Raw genomic sequence first — 16,448 nt, forward strand, 5'->3', positions numbered from 1 at the left:
GGGTATGGTTGGTTGGGGCTTGGATGGGGGTGTTAATGAGCCGAGCATGTTCACAAATCGCTCAAGATTTGGCTCAACCAAACCTCGACATAGGCTCGACACTGAGCTTGGGTTCAGCTTGAGATATTAACGAGCCAATGACTCGGTGTAGTATTTATGTGTTAAGGCTTTAGTGACTAGAAGTAATCTTCTTTTTCTTTTCCTTTTTTTTTTGTTAAAATTAATCTTCTTAAGTGTAGGATTCTCGCTAATTTTTGGAGCTTTCGTTGATGATTTTCTTCTTGTTTATATAGAAGAACTTTTTTTTTTGAGGGATATATAGAAGAACTAAAACAAAAGAAAAAAGGGAAAGAAATTGTCCACATTGAAAAATAGAAGCGAGGGGATATAATATGAGAGTTATAAAAGAAAACTTTGATTGTCTTGGATTCAATGACCATATGCACCATTTAGGCCCTTGTTAATTGGACTAAATACTAAATTCCTCAACCTCGAGCCGAAGTGAGTCAAGTCAAGCCTCGACCCAAACTGAGCCAAATCGAGCCCCGCTTTTAGGAGTGTTGAACCTTGAGGAGTATTGAGCTTAAGCCAAGCCTTAAGATGTCTCGAGCTGAGCCTAATTTTTTCAGGCTTGAGGAGCTTCGAGCTCAAGTCGAGCCTATATAAGCCCGGTCTCAGCTTGGCTCGTTAAAAACCCTTGGCTTGGGATATGTTTCACTGCTCGACTTAGTTAACCTAACTGGTTGTATAATAAAACTTGAAAATTTGAACATTCGAGTAAATGTATTAGTTTGACATCATGACATATATAGTATGGAGTATTGCGTATTACCTAAGGTTTAAAGTGGAAACTTTTTATATGCTCAGATTGTGATGCCCAGAAGCACAATATCCTTTTGTTTTGCATATGTTTGACCATTAATATCTTTAATTTACAAATTGAGATTTTTTTTTTGAAGTAAAATGAGACTAATTTAACAATTTTTATACAACATTATTACTACGTATTTTATTTACATATGGAGTAATAAGTTTCAATCAGGTCTAACATAAGTTTAATTAAGTCTAATAAATTCAATCAATTCTAATATAATTATACTGTATTAAACATTTTTTTTATTTACACACAAATTCTTTTATGTGGCTATCCACAAAGCCACCATCGAGTTACTTTGTTAGTGTTATAAAAGTTACTTCGTTAGTGTTGATAGGGGTTACCCGGTTAATGTTACAAGGTTACTTCATCGGTGATATAGAAGTTACTTAGCCAGTGTTATAGGGGTTACTTTGTTATTTTACAAGCGGACAAATAGTGTGACCAACCACACACACAAAACGTCCTAATATTACAATACGAGTATTAATCATGATGTATGATATTTTATTAGAAATGTTGGTTTTAAAAATCTCATCTTTGAATAATTTTCTTTTAATAATCTCATTTTTCGATTATTTCATAACTTTCACTTGCGTTTTTTTCTCCTGGCCCAACCGATCAACAACTAATTTAAAATTAATTTTTCCTCAAAAAAATAAAAAAAAAACTAATTTAAATTTAATTAAGGATTAACGATCATGAAGGGTCTTTAGTACATAATTATTACTCCCTATTTATTAGGGTTTTAAAAAAATCCATACACCAACAATTTCATTTTCTTTTTTAATTTTTTCTCAATGTCAATGTCAGAGATTAACCTGGATTCTCCCTTTTTTTTTTTTCTTTTGGTGAAATATATTTATTTATTAGATTGAATAAAACGCTAATTTGCAAAGCTCTTAGCAAAACCTCAATCAAATTTGGTGTATATAACACAAACAATAAAGTTCCAACGTTGAACATTTCAGTCTTTCTGTTCAGTGTTGCAGTAAAAGAAGTGTTCCCCAGATCAAATATGCCCATTAAGAAAGAACCTTGCAGAAATTTTCTGCGTGGGAGGTAAGCTACCTTTTCTACCTTCTTTATTTTCCTGCAATTTTCTCTGTAATTTTTTTTATACAAATTATTATGGGTGACCTTTAATTTCACTATTGTTCTGTAATTTTGTGTTTTTCCAATTTTTTGTTTGTGGGTTTTGATGGGTTGGGATTTGGGAGTTTTTGCTCTTCAATTTGACATTGTTTTGGAAGAGAATTGAATTTCTACATACTTGAATACTTGAGTGGAAGAATGATGAATACATCATTGGTATAAGGAAGAATTTGGAAAATACCCAGAATAGTTAATTTGTTGTTAATTTGGTAGAGAATTCATTGGTACAAGGAAGAATTTGGAGAATACCCAGATTGGTGGCGAAGGTTCTTTTGGGAAGAAGTGCTATTTGAGCTAAGACAATGAGTTTTGTTGTATAAATTTGCATTTCTTGAGACTGGATTAGGTTTTCGATTGTTCCGAATGTAACTTAATACAGATACGGAGTAGAATGGAAAATAAAACATGAAAGAAGTAATAAATTAATGTTTATGATTCATTGATTTGGTAATTGTATTAGTATTAGTAGGAAGGAAAGCAAATGATAGTAAAGAAAGTCCATTCAATTACGAATTCCCTTGGTTTCCATTATTCTTATTTGACTTTAAGTCTTTATTTTGTTGAGAAGGAAAAAGTGATTTTTTAATTTTGCTTATTTTTGCACCATTAAATTTGCATTGGAAGAGCTTATAAAGTGTCTTTAAATGGCAATTTAAGCTTTGTAATTCATAAGTGTATATTTGACTTTAGTATCTTCACCAGTTCACTTTTAGAGTTTTAGAGTAACCAAGTAAGTGTATGTATTGGGTCCTTTAGTATCATGGGTTTGTAAAAAGTGGAACTCACCTGATATAATTTTGCAATAATTCTAATTAGAATTTAACTTGAATATGGGAATCAGTGTACAATAATATTCGTGAAATGGTGAAAGTGGGAGTTAATATTGTAAAAAAAGGAGCTGTATGCAACCTCTGACATGCAACCTTAACAAATCAAAAGAAATTTGTAATATTTGTGTTTTCTTGGAAAAAAAAAAGCTGGCTTATTTTGGTGTTCTGATCATCACAATTCTCATATTTCATTCAGCTGTCGTTTTGGTGATAAATGTAAATTCTCCCACGCCACTCAGCAACAGCCAAAATCCAATGCTTTTGGGTTTGGTTCGCAGACTGCCACACCTTTCCAGCAGCAGAAGCCCAATCCCTTTGGTTTTGGTGTCCAAAATAGTGGTTCTTCAGGAGGATTTGGGCAACCAAATTCAAATAAGGTTCTTGTCCCCACTTACCTGAAATCTCTATGTTTTCTTAGTGAGGAGCTTCTCCATTGTCCACAATGATCAGCTACTTGCAGTCAATCTGAACTTTTTTTTTTTAGTTTTGTTTATTTAAAAAATCTTATATGACCACTGATAATAAGATTCATTTGCTATTTACTGATTTCAATTTGTGAATCCACAGCCTTTTGAGAATAAATGGGTTCGCTCAGAACAGCCCCAGAATCAGTCTCAGGCTGCTAGTCACAAGTAAGTTTAATGTAATTTTTCTTCATGTCTGGAGAATGAGAGGAACAATTTTCTAGTTTCTTCTTTCAAGTTGTCCTTTACTTATGATGTGGTAATTTTGTATCTGTAGGTGTACAGATCCGGATTCTTGCAAGCGTCAAATTGCTGAAGATTTTCAGAATGAGAGTCCACTTTGGAAGCTAACATGTTATGGACATTTTAAATAGTAAGTCTTTTTTTGGTGACTATAGATAATAGGTGTTGTTTACCACATCTGTTTGTCTTAACCTGTGTTTGTTTATATCTTTGTTTATTGAGAAGGAAGCATTTTTCATTACTCTGATAACAAGTTTCAGTAGTTGAGTCTCCTGGTAAAGTGTTTACTATGAGTTTTCTAATGAATTGATAAGTCATTATCAAAAAGTTTGGCTGTTTCATGAATCTCTGATTGGATGGTTCCTTGTACTACCTTTATTGACATAAATCTCCAAGTTGACAAAATTTGATATCAGAGCGGGTTTTCTGAGCATCTCAATCAATACTAAAATTGATAAACTAATTTAGATTTTCAGTTGAACCCCACTTCTCGAGAGGGTTTCAACGAAGAAGAGGATGCCGTGTATACAATACAAAGACTTCAAAAGAGTTGATCTTACCGAGTAGTTTTCTTGCCTGATTACACTTGTGAGATCAAGTTGGATTTAGTGTTTTGATGCTGTTAAGTTTTCTCCTTCTTAAGAAAGGTCTAGTGTTTGTCATGTTAAGCACAACAACCCTTTCCAGGCTAAGCACACTGACTTAATTGATCCTTGGTTACTCTTCTCTTTTAAAATAAAATGCATGATACTAAATTTCAGGCGTGTGTCCGCGCACATGCGTGTGTGTGCCTATCACTCTCTATCTTGAAAAGACTGATAATTTTTTAGTTTGTTTGTTTTTTTTTCTTTTATTTTTAGTTAATGTTTTTTTAGAATATATAATTGCAATTGCATTAATATTTAATAGTATGCATAGCAAGATGTATGTGAGAGCGAACTATTGAAAAAACATGTCATTTTATCTTGTTTACCCACTCCTAAGGTGTATTTAATATGTTGGGAGTAATATCTAAAGGTGAAAATGTTATCCATTAGTGCCTTTTCGAGCTGTGTTAAAAATTCAAAAATATATGGCTCCTCAGGTTCTATATTTTATTACTAATATTCCAAGGATAGGATTATTTTTAATCTATATTTTATTACTAATATTCCAAGGATAGGTTTATTTTTTAACTATCTTTTTTTTGCAGCTTTCCATGTGATATTACCGGTGATATTAGTTATGAAGAGTTGCGGGCAGTGGCATATGATGATGCTAAACGTGGCACCAGTTTGCAGTCAATTGTAAGCCTTTTGCCTTCACTGCTAAATGAGGCATTAATTTGCAGTCTGTCGAAATTTATTGATCTTTAGGGGTCTTTGTCTCTTTGATGATCATCATTTATCTTACACATACATTATTTTCTTCCTAGTTGGCTTGCAAGATACATTATTCCCATTCAATGTGAATTTTTCTATGTTTATGCTTATTGGTGCTCAATGGAAAACAAAGTATTTACCTGTGAAATAGCTGTACACAGTAGTTTTTCTGAAGTCTGGATAAAGTTTTGTATTTTGATGAACCGTATTGTCTGTAATGAAACTGTGGAGTCTGTAGCTATTAATACTAAAGGGATTCATGGAATCATGGGAATGCATTAGTTTTTTCAAGTAGGATAACTGCGGTTTGTTCTACACATGTGAATTGACAGAAAATATACTTTTTTAACAGGGAAAAAGATTGTAGCCTTTTGTATTAAATTTGTTTCCTCTTTCCTGCTAAAATATTTGTGTTTGGTAATCTCATCAGTTCTTTTTGGTTTCATATTTTGTAAGTCTTCTGTAATTTACCTGCATGGAAAATCTTTGTTTCATGACCAATTTTGTTGAGTTAGTTTGTGCTGAAGCCATATTGTTAGCTAGGGACTGTTGTTTTTGTTTAGAACTAGTAGCTTTATTATTTCCTTTCTGGATTATTGACACTGGGGTTCTGGGTGACATACTTACTTTGAGTTTGTTGATTTTTTTTTTACTATGACTAAACTCTTCCTTGCACAGGTTGAAAGAGAAAGGGGTTTAGTGAATTCTAAGAAGATCGAATTTGAAAACTTGCTTAAAAATCCATATACAAAGAATACACTTCCTGCTCAGCCGAACCAAAGCTTATTTCCAGCAGCTAACGCCAGCTCACCATCACCGACACTTCAAAATAGTGGTTTTTCTTCATTTGCACCTTCAAATCAACATAGTCCATCTCCTAACCTTTCATTTGGTGTAAGGCAAGTATCACTATGTTGAGCATTTAGCTCTAGGTAGTTGTGTCAAGCATAAAATTGTGCATTTATTGTGCCTGGACAGTGAACGCAAACAGTAACCTAAGAGGGGCTCCAAAAAACATGCTAATGTCAAAGATAATGCTTCATATCAGTACTATACTACCATGTAATCTGTAAATGTTGGAGCTCTGAATAAATTTTCTGCTTTACTTTTATGATTCTACTATGATTCAGTTTACCTGATATGGTTGAGCAATCACTTGTTGCAGGCCTTCTACTCCATCAAACAGTGCTTTTGGGCAATCCCAAGGCCCTGGCCCATTTGGAGGAAATAGTGCTCCTTCAGGTTAGCAAGTGCACCTTTCACGTCCCAGTGCATCTAGCATTTGCTATCCTGTATTCTTCTCTTTTCTATTTAAGTACTAGAGATTCCTACGTGAGATGCTGAGAATGGATACTTGGACACTTTAAGTAAAAAAAATGCACCATTATCCGATAAATGTCCTTGTCCAAGGCTTATACATATATGTTGGATACTTTAGCTGAGTCTATGTGCCATACATGGTATCCATTCATCAGTAGGGTCTCCATTCATCTCCTCATCTCGCCACTCGGAGATATTGTTTAACTAGCTTTTACAATCTGTAGGTCCCTTTGGCACTCAAGTTTCTGCACAACCAGGTGGAATTCTGCCTGCTGCCAACAAAAGTGGCTTCGGCAATAGTGGCATGAGTAGTCAAGGTACTGAATATATCTCCTCATCTTGCAACATGGAGATAAATTGTTTAATAACCTCTATTTCACTAGGTATTTTTGGCACTCAAGTTCCTGCTCAGCCAGGAGGAAGTTTTGCTGCCAACACAAGTGGCTTCTTTGGCAACAGTGCCATGAGAGGTCAAGAAGCAGGGGGGAATACCTTTACTCCTCCTGCGGTAGGCTTCGGTAATATTGGAATGAATAATCAAGGGCCTCAAGTGCCAGTGCAAACAGGTGGAGCTCCAATTACTTCCAACGCAGGAGGCTTTGGCAATAGTGGTATAAATAGTCAAGGCAGCCAACTACCTTCAACTTCATCAGTATCACTTGATATTCAGACTCCTGCAGTCAACAATTCTACTACAACTTTCAATGGATTTGTTGGTGCTAATGGAGTTCAACAAACGATGTAAGTTTAGCATAACATATCGATCATTGGCATCTTTACATATCACAAAACTAATGTGTAAACTGATGTATTTGATCTGATTGATAACTTTATGTTATGTACTTTAACTGTGACCTATTCTTGGCAGAACATGATCTTGTATCTGCACCCTCCTTCATGTTTAAACCTTAAATTTTATTATATACCTGTGACCATATTGACACTACTTTGGTTCTGATTTTCTTGTTTTCAGAGACAACAATCCTCTAGAGATCTCAGCTGTAGATGCAAGCATTTGGTTGAAGCAGGAGTGGAAGCTTGGAGAGGTAAACCTTTTATTATCATTTCTTCAGCTCGTTGAACTTACATATCTATATTATAGTATAATAGCTTTTATAAGCTGCCAAAAATATCCTTATGGTGAAGTGCAAAGTTGTAAATTTGTTAACACTGCTCAAGAAAGTTCTCAATGTAGTGTGTAATGACTTTTTGTGAGCAGCGTCCTGATATTCTGGGATACAGTGAAATATGAGAAGTGCTCATATGATCATAGGAAGAGTAACCCCCCCTCACTTGAATTAGTAGTCATCGGGATGTATTGAAATAATTAGGCCTGTTGTCTTCACCTTATTCAAATTACATTGGAAAAAAAAAATTTAGTGGAGGAAAATATTTTCAGCCGAGTAAAAAATGTTGAGCTCAACCAAAATAAATTAAGTTCAACAAATATATGTCCAGTGAGCTTTTGACCGCAATTATAGTAAAATATAAGTTTTAATCTATACAAATAATTTAAGCTCATCAATTATATTGTAATATCAGTGAATTTAATTTAAGTTTAGCAAAAATAATTTAAGCTCAATAAAAATAAGAGGGAGCCCCAGTAATCTCAGAGATTAACAATTCCAGATTTACTATGAGAGAAAGTTGAATTTACCCTTAAAATATTTTAAGTTCAGCAAAAATCAGGTTTAGAGAACAGGGCTATTTCCAAATTCTAATAATAGTGTATGATTGGATTTCTTGATGTCTTTACTAAAAATAAGAGACGGTGGAGCTGAGTAATACTCAATTATTTTATGAGTTATTTGGTTTGGACCCAATGTAATACTTCGTAGCTAAGTAGTAATTGCTGTGGAGTGACTATTGTGGCAAAATTGGCCTCAACACTTTGAACTATGGCTTGGGTGCACCCCTGTACTTTGCTTAGTTGTCAAAATACCACAAACTAATGACTTGGGTGCAAAGCGCATCTTTAGTGAGTTTTCCGGCCACCATTTTCATTGGAGCCGGTGATTTTTTTCGATTTGCGTACCGAAAAATGTCCCATAAAGATTTCAGGGGTCATTTTGAACCTTAAGAGTCCAAATTGAGTTCGAAACAAGCAAAAAAAAAAATAGCGTAAATGACTCAATATGGCTTAAAAAAACAATGACACACAAATCGAGATGTGATATAACACACTAAATGAATCATGTGCGCTATGTTTTTCCTTGTTTCGAGCTCAATTTAGGTCCTTAAAGGGTCAAAATGACCCCCGAAGTTTACGGGATATTTTTCGGTACGCAAATTGAAAAATAAAAATTTAATTCACCGGCTCCATTGAGAATGGTGGCCAGAAAACTCACTAAAGTTGCGCTTTGCACCCAAGTCATTAGTTTGTGGTGTTTTGGCAACTAAGCAAAGTACAGACTCAAGCCATACTTCAGAGTGTTGAGGCCAATTTTGCTAGCAATTATCATAATTCAAGTAATGGGCAAATTATCATAATCCTTGAAATCTTGCAATATGAAAGTTGGTTCACATACCTGTTTTGAGTACGAAATGTTATTCATTTGGTTTCAGATTCTTGTGCATAGGATCCTATTTGTCATGTATAAGTGTATAACCCATTTAAGTTCCCTCTACAGATTCCAGAGCAACCACCTCCGGAAGCTTATGTTAGATAGAGATAAATGGCTAAGAGAGTTATTTGGACCCGCTCAAAAACAAAAGGTATAAGAGAGGAAGCTTGTTAATGATCGTTGATGTCTGAAGAAATAGAGTAGCTGCTACGAAGTTCACAGTTCATAAACTGATATCTTTTCTTGATCCAATCTATCTGGATAAAGTGATTCTTGTGAACATTTTTTCAATACGTATTGATAGATTAGTGTTCTAACGCCTACACACATGTTAATAGGTTCTAGGGAACTCACATTTTATCTGAGGTTTGGTTATGATGATAGTATCGTATTATAATGTAATTGTAGATTGATACAACTGACAAACTTACTCTTGGTTTCACGAAAAAGATTTGGATGTGTTCATGAGGTCAGACTTTGATCTCCACTTGTTTATTTTTTTTTTTTTTTTATTTTTTTTTTTCCGAAAGATGGTTTCAAGATTGTATCTTCTTGTACACCGGGTTCATGGACATGTTTTCTTGAGATGGTGTGTCAATGACAGACTTAACCATCCTTTGATGATATATATTTCTATAAGTTTCAATGTCACTCTAAAACTTTAAAGTCACCCAAAAACCTTTAATCAAGCCTAGATTGTGAAGGGAAGCCTGATCAGTTTCGTCTGTAAGACTTATTGCAGCTTCTCACTTGTACTAATTTAAGATTGTTTCTTGTAATAGTTTTGGGTTTTTGGATTATTTCTGCCCAGATCATATATGGTGATGAGATATTCGCTTATTTGGGTCAGTATTTGTTTGATGGGGGGTGTCAATTATGATTGGAGTGTCGAATCATTTTTGGTTCAAGAAAACACGAGAGAGGAAAATAATGGGGGTAGAATAACCAAGCATCTACAGAAGGAAATGAGGAAAAGATTTTAATTGCTTTACTATACTCTTGGAACATCTTTACAAACTTTGGAAGAAAATGCTCCGTAATTCTGTATTGTATCTCTTGAAACACACAATTTTGGTGAAATTTTCATGTTTTCTCAGAAACATGGCCGCGCAAAACTTGGTAGAACCAAGAGCAGCATAATTCATGCCCAGATTCATATCCTAACAAAAATGGCCAGAGCTCACCAGCTCTGCTAAGAACCATGTTTCTCCTTGGCTAATCAAGTTCAACACATTTAACTATCGACATCTATGAAAAACATGATCAAGTGACATTGGTATTAGACTGTCACAATAAGAATTTTGTATGCTATAAATATAGAAGATATTGAACAAGCCATGATCACATAATGGCATAAACAGTCAAGGTTACGAGGAAACCCCATAGTGCTCCTGCTATAACTTCAACCTCAGTGTGACCAATTGATTCTTTTAGAGCTATATTAGAATTAGTTTTCTCTAATTTTTTCCCCCTCTCAGCTGTACTGTTCAGTAGCCTAGATCCGAGTAATTGAGTTGCAGTTGTCGGTTCTTTACTAAAAGTATTCGGTTCTTCAAGGAAACGTGAGCTTTTTATGTTTGTCGCAGATGACTTTTCTGGTACAGAATTTCTGATTTCTTCATTGTCTTTCATTACAGACTTTATCTGGTCCTCCATCAGCAGCCTGTTTAGTGTTCTAGCATGAATTCCAACTTCTCTCCTTACTCCCTGACAAGAAAATGTTTTTAAAAATCAGGGGCCACCGATTTAAGTTGTTTAGAACAAATTTATCACCCGGAAAAACAGTACAGTAAAACAATGTGTATCGTTCTCTTGTGTTGGCTGCAGTGATCCACATAGCTCTTTCCCAAAGTACAGGCTAGGTGCCTAGGTTGACTTCATAAAAATTATACAGGGCTATTGGCAAAAGGAGGTGGGTGCAAGGAACAGCAGAAAAATAGATGTCACCAAATGTAAATGAATACATTGTCTTATACCTGTGCATCATACATAACAAGTCCTGCGTAAACAACACTCATTCCAAATATTGAATCCGAGAAGCCCCTGCATTTAAATATAAAACATGTCAAAATAACAAATAAAGGACATATCACGAGTGCAATAAAATGAAGAGAAACATAAAGAGTAAAAATAATAGCTTTGCTAAACAAAAGATTTTACAAGAGTCAACCTATCAAGTGCCAGAGAAGTCGCTGCAGCCACAACTGCCTGTCAATTGGAAAAACAGAAGACCTAAGAAATGCAAAAATATCAGCATACAAAAACCCAATCTCCCAAACTACAATTATAGGTAGTATTCCATATAATGACATGCTATAATAACTAAACACAAGGGACACTACTTCAAACATCGGTATGCCAAAATATATTGACACATAAACCAAGTTTTCTCAAATCTCATATCAGAAAAGAAACTACCACATCACACAAGGACCATACAAAAGGCACTTTCACTTGCTTCACATTAAGCATGCTGAAATGAAATATTTCAATAACAGCAGTCCTATTTTCCTATACAGCTTACAAAAATACCCTTCATATGATGGACGTGAAAGCAGTCGCACAAATTTATGTCAAACACCAAAATTACCATCTTGACAAACCTAGTATGCTACATATAAGTATTTTACTATTTAGTTATATTAATTCTCTTTTTTTTTTTGGACATAGAATAAACTATTTAGTTTTATAGATAAGAAGAATAGAAGATATATATATATATATATATATATATATATATATATATATATATATATATGAAAGAGGCTTATTATTGGGGAATCAAGGAGCGGGGTGTTATGCTAGAATAAGAAGAGCACAATAACACTTTGTATGTGCACTCAAGCACTGATATATCTTGGAACGTAACGCCTTTTTAAAAGCATTTATTTTAAGATCTTTTATCTATGAACCACCCAAGTATGTGCAAACTTTCAAATTTGGGAAAGGTACGTTTTAATATATTCACTGGAATTTCCCAATATGACACAAGACAAGAAGGTACATCTATGGCCATGTATCATTTGGTTCATTACCCACAACTTAAAACACTGAGGATCTTCTATTGTGCTCCTTGCATTATTATGAAGAGGATAATGCAAAACTTAAACGGTGAACACAACAGGGGACAGGGTTTTCTTTATAACCATCCATATAGACTTGAACAATACATTCCACTCAAGCTCTTAACTACTCTCTCTTGCTGGACTCACTGTATAAGTTGTGTATATATTATGATAAAATAGCATTTGATGATATGATCCTATCTTGTAATACTATGAAATTTTTGGGAGTTAAAAAGCAACTTATATAGCGAACAGGGAACAAGATAGGGTTTTTCTTGCAACAAATCTTGACATAGTCAGATCTTATGCTCATCTTACAACACTAGAAAATCTCTCTCATTATGTTTCTTCATATTGCTATCACTTCCTACTCCAAAAAGAATATACCCCCTCTAGTTCAAACTAATAGTGAAGTATAAGGTTATAAATATACATAGAGTTGGCTATTGCATTGGATTCAGGACTAATAAGTTATATTGTGTTCATATTTAAACTGCTCAAGCTAATAATACATTAATATATCAAGTGATTACAAATTTACATTAACATGACATAATGTTAGTTAAATGGTCAAATAACTTGAAATTAAGGCAATACGACACATCAAATTGAGGACGGGTGTAAATGATTACAACACTAACCATCTTATCTAGCTGAAAGGAATACTCATGGATGAGAATAAGAGAGTAAAATAAGTACCATCACACATATGACCAAGAAAACAAATGAATACCACTAATTGAACTCCATTTAACCAACCAAATTCTCCGAATTCGGATGTAAACTTAATTTGAAGGGTTTTGTTCAGAAAATCAGAACAAGCATATCATACAAACCAATTATCAAATCAAAGTCAAACAACATCATAAACACAAGTAACTGAAAGTGTGTGCTCACAGAAGAATGAGTAGAAGGAAATCCACCAGCTTGAATAACAGCTTTTATATCAAAATTTTTGCCATACAGCAAAACTGATGTAAATGGCTTTGCTAATTGCCCAATTGCTGCGGATACACCTGCTGCAATCAAAACCTATCCAAAAAAAAAAAAAAAAATCAGAAAACATAAATAAACTTCCAAAATGAACAAGAAAAATCCCCAAAAAATAAATTTATTGAAAATGAAGAATACCCATTACCTTATTTTGGGTGATTGTAAGAATATCATCAAAACCAATGCTAAGATGACAAGTGAATTTAGGAGGAGAATAAGAGGAATTTAGAGGGAAATGAAAATGACCCAGATTAGGTTTTTTCCTGTTTTGTCTGAGAAAAGAAATGGGTGTTCTTGGATTAGAGGTATTGGGGAGAAAACAACAATTTACTGACATTGTTGAACACTTGTTAGAATAATTCTACAGTAAACTTAGCTCCTACAAAACACCCAGAAAATCAAAAGGGTTTATATATAAATAAAATAAAAAAATTATAAATTGGAGTATAATTACTGGATTTGCTTATGAATGTTACACGTGGGTTTAGTTGATAATGAGTGGTTGAGTTTTTGATTTATAAGAAATACAGTTAGGCACTTAGGCCTATGGGTTGGAGAAAATACCTGTTAATATTGCATATTAACATCTTATGTTTATATGGGGTGCGGTGGTCAATTCACACACTTTAGTAAGGGTAGAATCGTCATTTAATCGGTGTCTTTAAACGTTCGTCTACAAACGTCAATATACTCCATTCTTGCCAGGCTATGTGTATGTCCCCATTGGTAATTCCTCTACACTAACAAACTGCACACCTCACCAACCACCACAGGTGGTGGTTAAAATTGTTGTTGCGAAGGAGATGCTTCCCCAAAAGGGTTGATATGGCCCTAATTGACACTATCTGCTACTAGGGTGTCTTTTTGTGTCGCCGCGAAGCGGCGTTGTGACCTCGAAGACGGTGGTGGTGGTGGAAGCCATTTTAGATGAAGATGAAGACGGTGTTGAGGAACGCAGATGCGAAGACAAAGACGGAGATGGTGGTGGAAGCCATGTTAGATCTAAGGTTCAGTTTTGTAATTTTGTTGTTTGTTTAGTTGGAATTTTTTTAGGTGTAATCTGTTGGTTGTTAGACTAGAATTTTGGTCTCATATGTAATTTGATTATGACTTTGTCGAATTTGAAGAGTAGAGCAAGAGGAGAAGAGTACAGCAAGAGGAGAGAGGAGAGAGAAGGGATGAGAAGGAACGGGGTTGTATGAAGCTCCAGAACAAGAACAAGAGTTACAAAAACGTTAAGAAACGTCAGTTAAGTGGCCCATCAGCAATATCCAAAAATAACATTAAAATATTTCAAGAAGTGCTCATAATTGCGAAAATGCCACCATATTAACATATTTTGTTAATATTGCATATTAACTGGGCATAGCTCCTATAGGTTGTTCTCTACATTTCCTTGAGTTTGGGTGTACCGAAGTACTATCTATCGGGAGAATGAGAAATTTCAAGTTTTTCAATGTGAAAAATAAACTACTCCCTCCCTTTTTTACATTCCTGCTTTCCTTTTTGGGTATTCCAAAATTACATTTCTTCTTTCCTTTTTTTACTCTCTCCGTCCCTAAATTACATTCCTGTTTTTAAGATTTTACGTGAATTAAAGAGGAAAGAATAAGACAAATAACAATAATGAAATATTTCAATGGGAAATACAAAACATTAAATGATGTTTTTGAGTAAAACAAAGATAGATTAATGATTAATGATGTCATGTCATCAATCCTCATTTTCCATCAATCACTAACACCTTGACACCACCACCCTAATTGATGACTAACACCACCACCACCCCACCACCCCACCACACTGACTGGCGACGATCACCACCGCACCGACGACCCACCAACTTCCCTCCTTAAAAAAAAATAAAAAAAATTCAGGCAATCGCGGTAACCAAAGCCCAAAATTAATTATCGTGTATGGTAACCGGAGCTCAAAATCGATTACCGTGCATGATAACAGGCTCCGGTTACCATAGAATTGGTTAAGGTGCACGGTAAACGGAGCCCAAAATCGGTTACCGTGCGTGGTAACCGGAGCCCAAAACCGGTTACCATCCATGGTAATTTGTTTTGGGCTCCGGTTACCACGCACGGTAACCGGTTTTGGGCTCCGGTTACCATGCACGATAACTGGTTTTGGGCTCCGGTTACCACGGTTGCCTGAAATAAAAAAAACCACCTTCACGCGGGATAGGGAAGGTGGTGCGTTGTAATAGAGGGGGGGGTGTGGTGGGTCTCGGTTGGAAGGGGTTGTGATTGCCGGTTGGAAGGGGTTGTGGGTTGCCGGGAGGATGAAGGGATGGTGAAGTAGTATGGCTACGATTGTCCATTCACACGAAATGTTGGCGGTGGTGATCATTTTTGTTGGCGGTGTTTAGCAATCCACTTTCAATACCCTACTTACATTTTCTCTCTCCTACAAATCACCATATTTTATTAATTTATGTTTTCATTACAATTTATACTTTTTATAAAATAACGATTATGAAACAACTAAATCTAATTATAATTAATTTGTTATAAAAAAAAAATAAATTATAATTATTTAATTTTTGATTAATTATTTGACAATAATTATAGTTTAATTAAGAATTTACATGACGAGTTTTTGCTGATATTAGTTTAATTATTTGAAAGTAATTATTAGTTTAATTAATTATTTGACAGTAATTGTAATTATGTGACAGTAATTTTTGCTGATAGCACCTTTAAAACGACGAGTTTTGAGGTGTTGTAATTAACGACGCCCAAAACACGTCGTTTAGAAGTGTAGTAAGCCAAAAATAAATAAATGAGTAGCAAGTGGTGGTGGGGCCCACTTGCTACTGTTCATAATTTTTTTTCCTCATTGATGAGATATTTATGAGGAAAATTTTCCTCATTACACATGTCACAAGTATATATCCTATTAAACACGATACCAAAAGGTCATGTTCTATTTATAGCATATATGTGTTATTCATGGCAACATTTTGAAATAATTCAAAAGTCGTTTCATTTTGGGAAGACTATACGAACATAATATATCCTTGACAACTTTTGAAAAGAGAAAAAAAAAAATTCCTTTTATAACATGTTGATATATCATTATTTTTACCCATTGAAAATTTGAATATATTTAAAAAATGAGATTTGGGAAGGTATTCATAATACATATGATTATTTTGACTAAATGAATAATTAGTTCACTGATGTACAATTATTATTTTGCCTCATTGCTAATTTTTTGGTTGAACTTTGACATTTTTGTCCATAAATTCTTGTTAATTTAAATCTGTATGATTTTTAGATACAATCCTTATTTTTATATTATAATATTTTTGTAAAAAAATATAATTGGAAAATAAAAAAAAATTGAATAACACATCGCCAAGCGTCCCTTTAATTAGTTTTGCTTCCACAATAGTATGTATTTCCTCCGTTTTTTTAGATGACACATTTTTGTAGTCACGTTTGTCAATGCGCAAATTCAACAATTGATATCTTAGCTTTAATTACTGATAAGTAAAATTATGTCAATATTTTGAAAATGTATATATCGTGACGAACTATAAGATCCCACATATGTTTTTCATTTCGT

The 16,448-nt window shown here is 34.3% G+C and overlaps 2 protein-coding genes across 2 annotated transcripts; one reads left to right on the forward strand and one right to left on the reverse strand.

The window, feature by feature from the left end:
* The first annotated feature begins 1,558 nt into the window (after nucleotides 1–1,558).
* On the forward strand, nucleotides 1,559–9,332 carry LOC110683746 (zinc finger CCCH domain-containing protein 16-like). The gene is made up of 11 exons (XM_021860145.1): nucleotides 1,559–1,936; nucleotides 3,056–3,236; nucleotides 3,427–3,491; nucleotides 3,601–3,696; nucleotides 4,759–4,852; nucleotides 5,606–5,826; nucleotides 6,093–6,169; nucleotides 6,472–6,564; nucleotides 6,631–6,988; nucleotides 7,221–7,293; nucleotides 8,878–9,332. Exons 1-11 carry the CDS (start codon nucleotides 1,893–1,895, stop codon nucleotides 8,914–8,916), a joined length of 1,341 nt encoding a protein of 446 aa, XP_021715837.1. The 5' UTR covers nucleotides 1,559–1,892; the 3' UTR covers nucleotides 8,917–9,332.
* Nucleotides 9,333–9,777: 445 nt separating this feature from the next.
* On the reverse strand, nucleotides 9,778–13,383 carry LOC110683747. The gene is made up of 5 exons (XM_021860146.1): nucleotides 13,015–13,383; nucleotides 12,774–12,908; nucleotides 10,982–11,019; nucleotides 10,788–10,854; nucleotides 9,778–10,518 (listed from the first exon to the last, which is right to left on the reverse strand). Exons 1-5 carry the CDS (start codon nucleotides 13,204–13,206, stop codon nucleotides 10,153–10,155), a joined length of 798 nt encoding a protein of 265 aa, XP_021715838.1. The 5' UTR covers nucleotides 13,207–13,383; the 3' UTR covers nucleotides 9,778–10,152.
* Nucleotides 13,384–16,448: the final 3,065 nt, after the last annotated feature.

The sequence above is a fragment of the Chenopodium quinoa genome, unplaced genomic scaffold (genome assembly GCF_001683475.1).
Source record: "Chenopodium quinoa cultivar QQ74 unplaced genomic scaffold, ASM168347v1, whole genome shotgun sequence".
Lineage (NCBI taxonomy): Eukaryota > Viridiplantae > Streptophyta > Magnoliopsida > Caryophyllales > Amaranthaceae > Chenopodium > Chenopodium quinoa.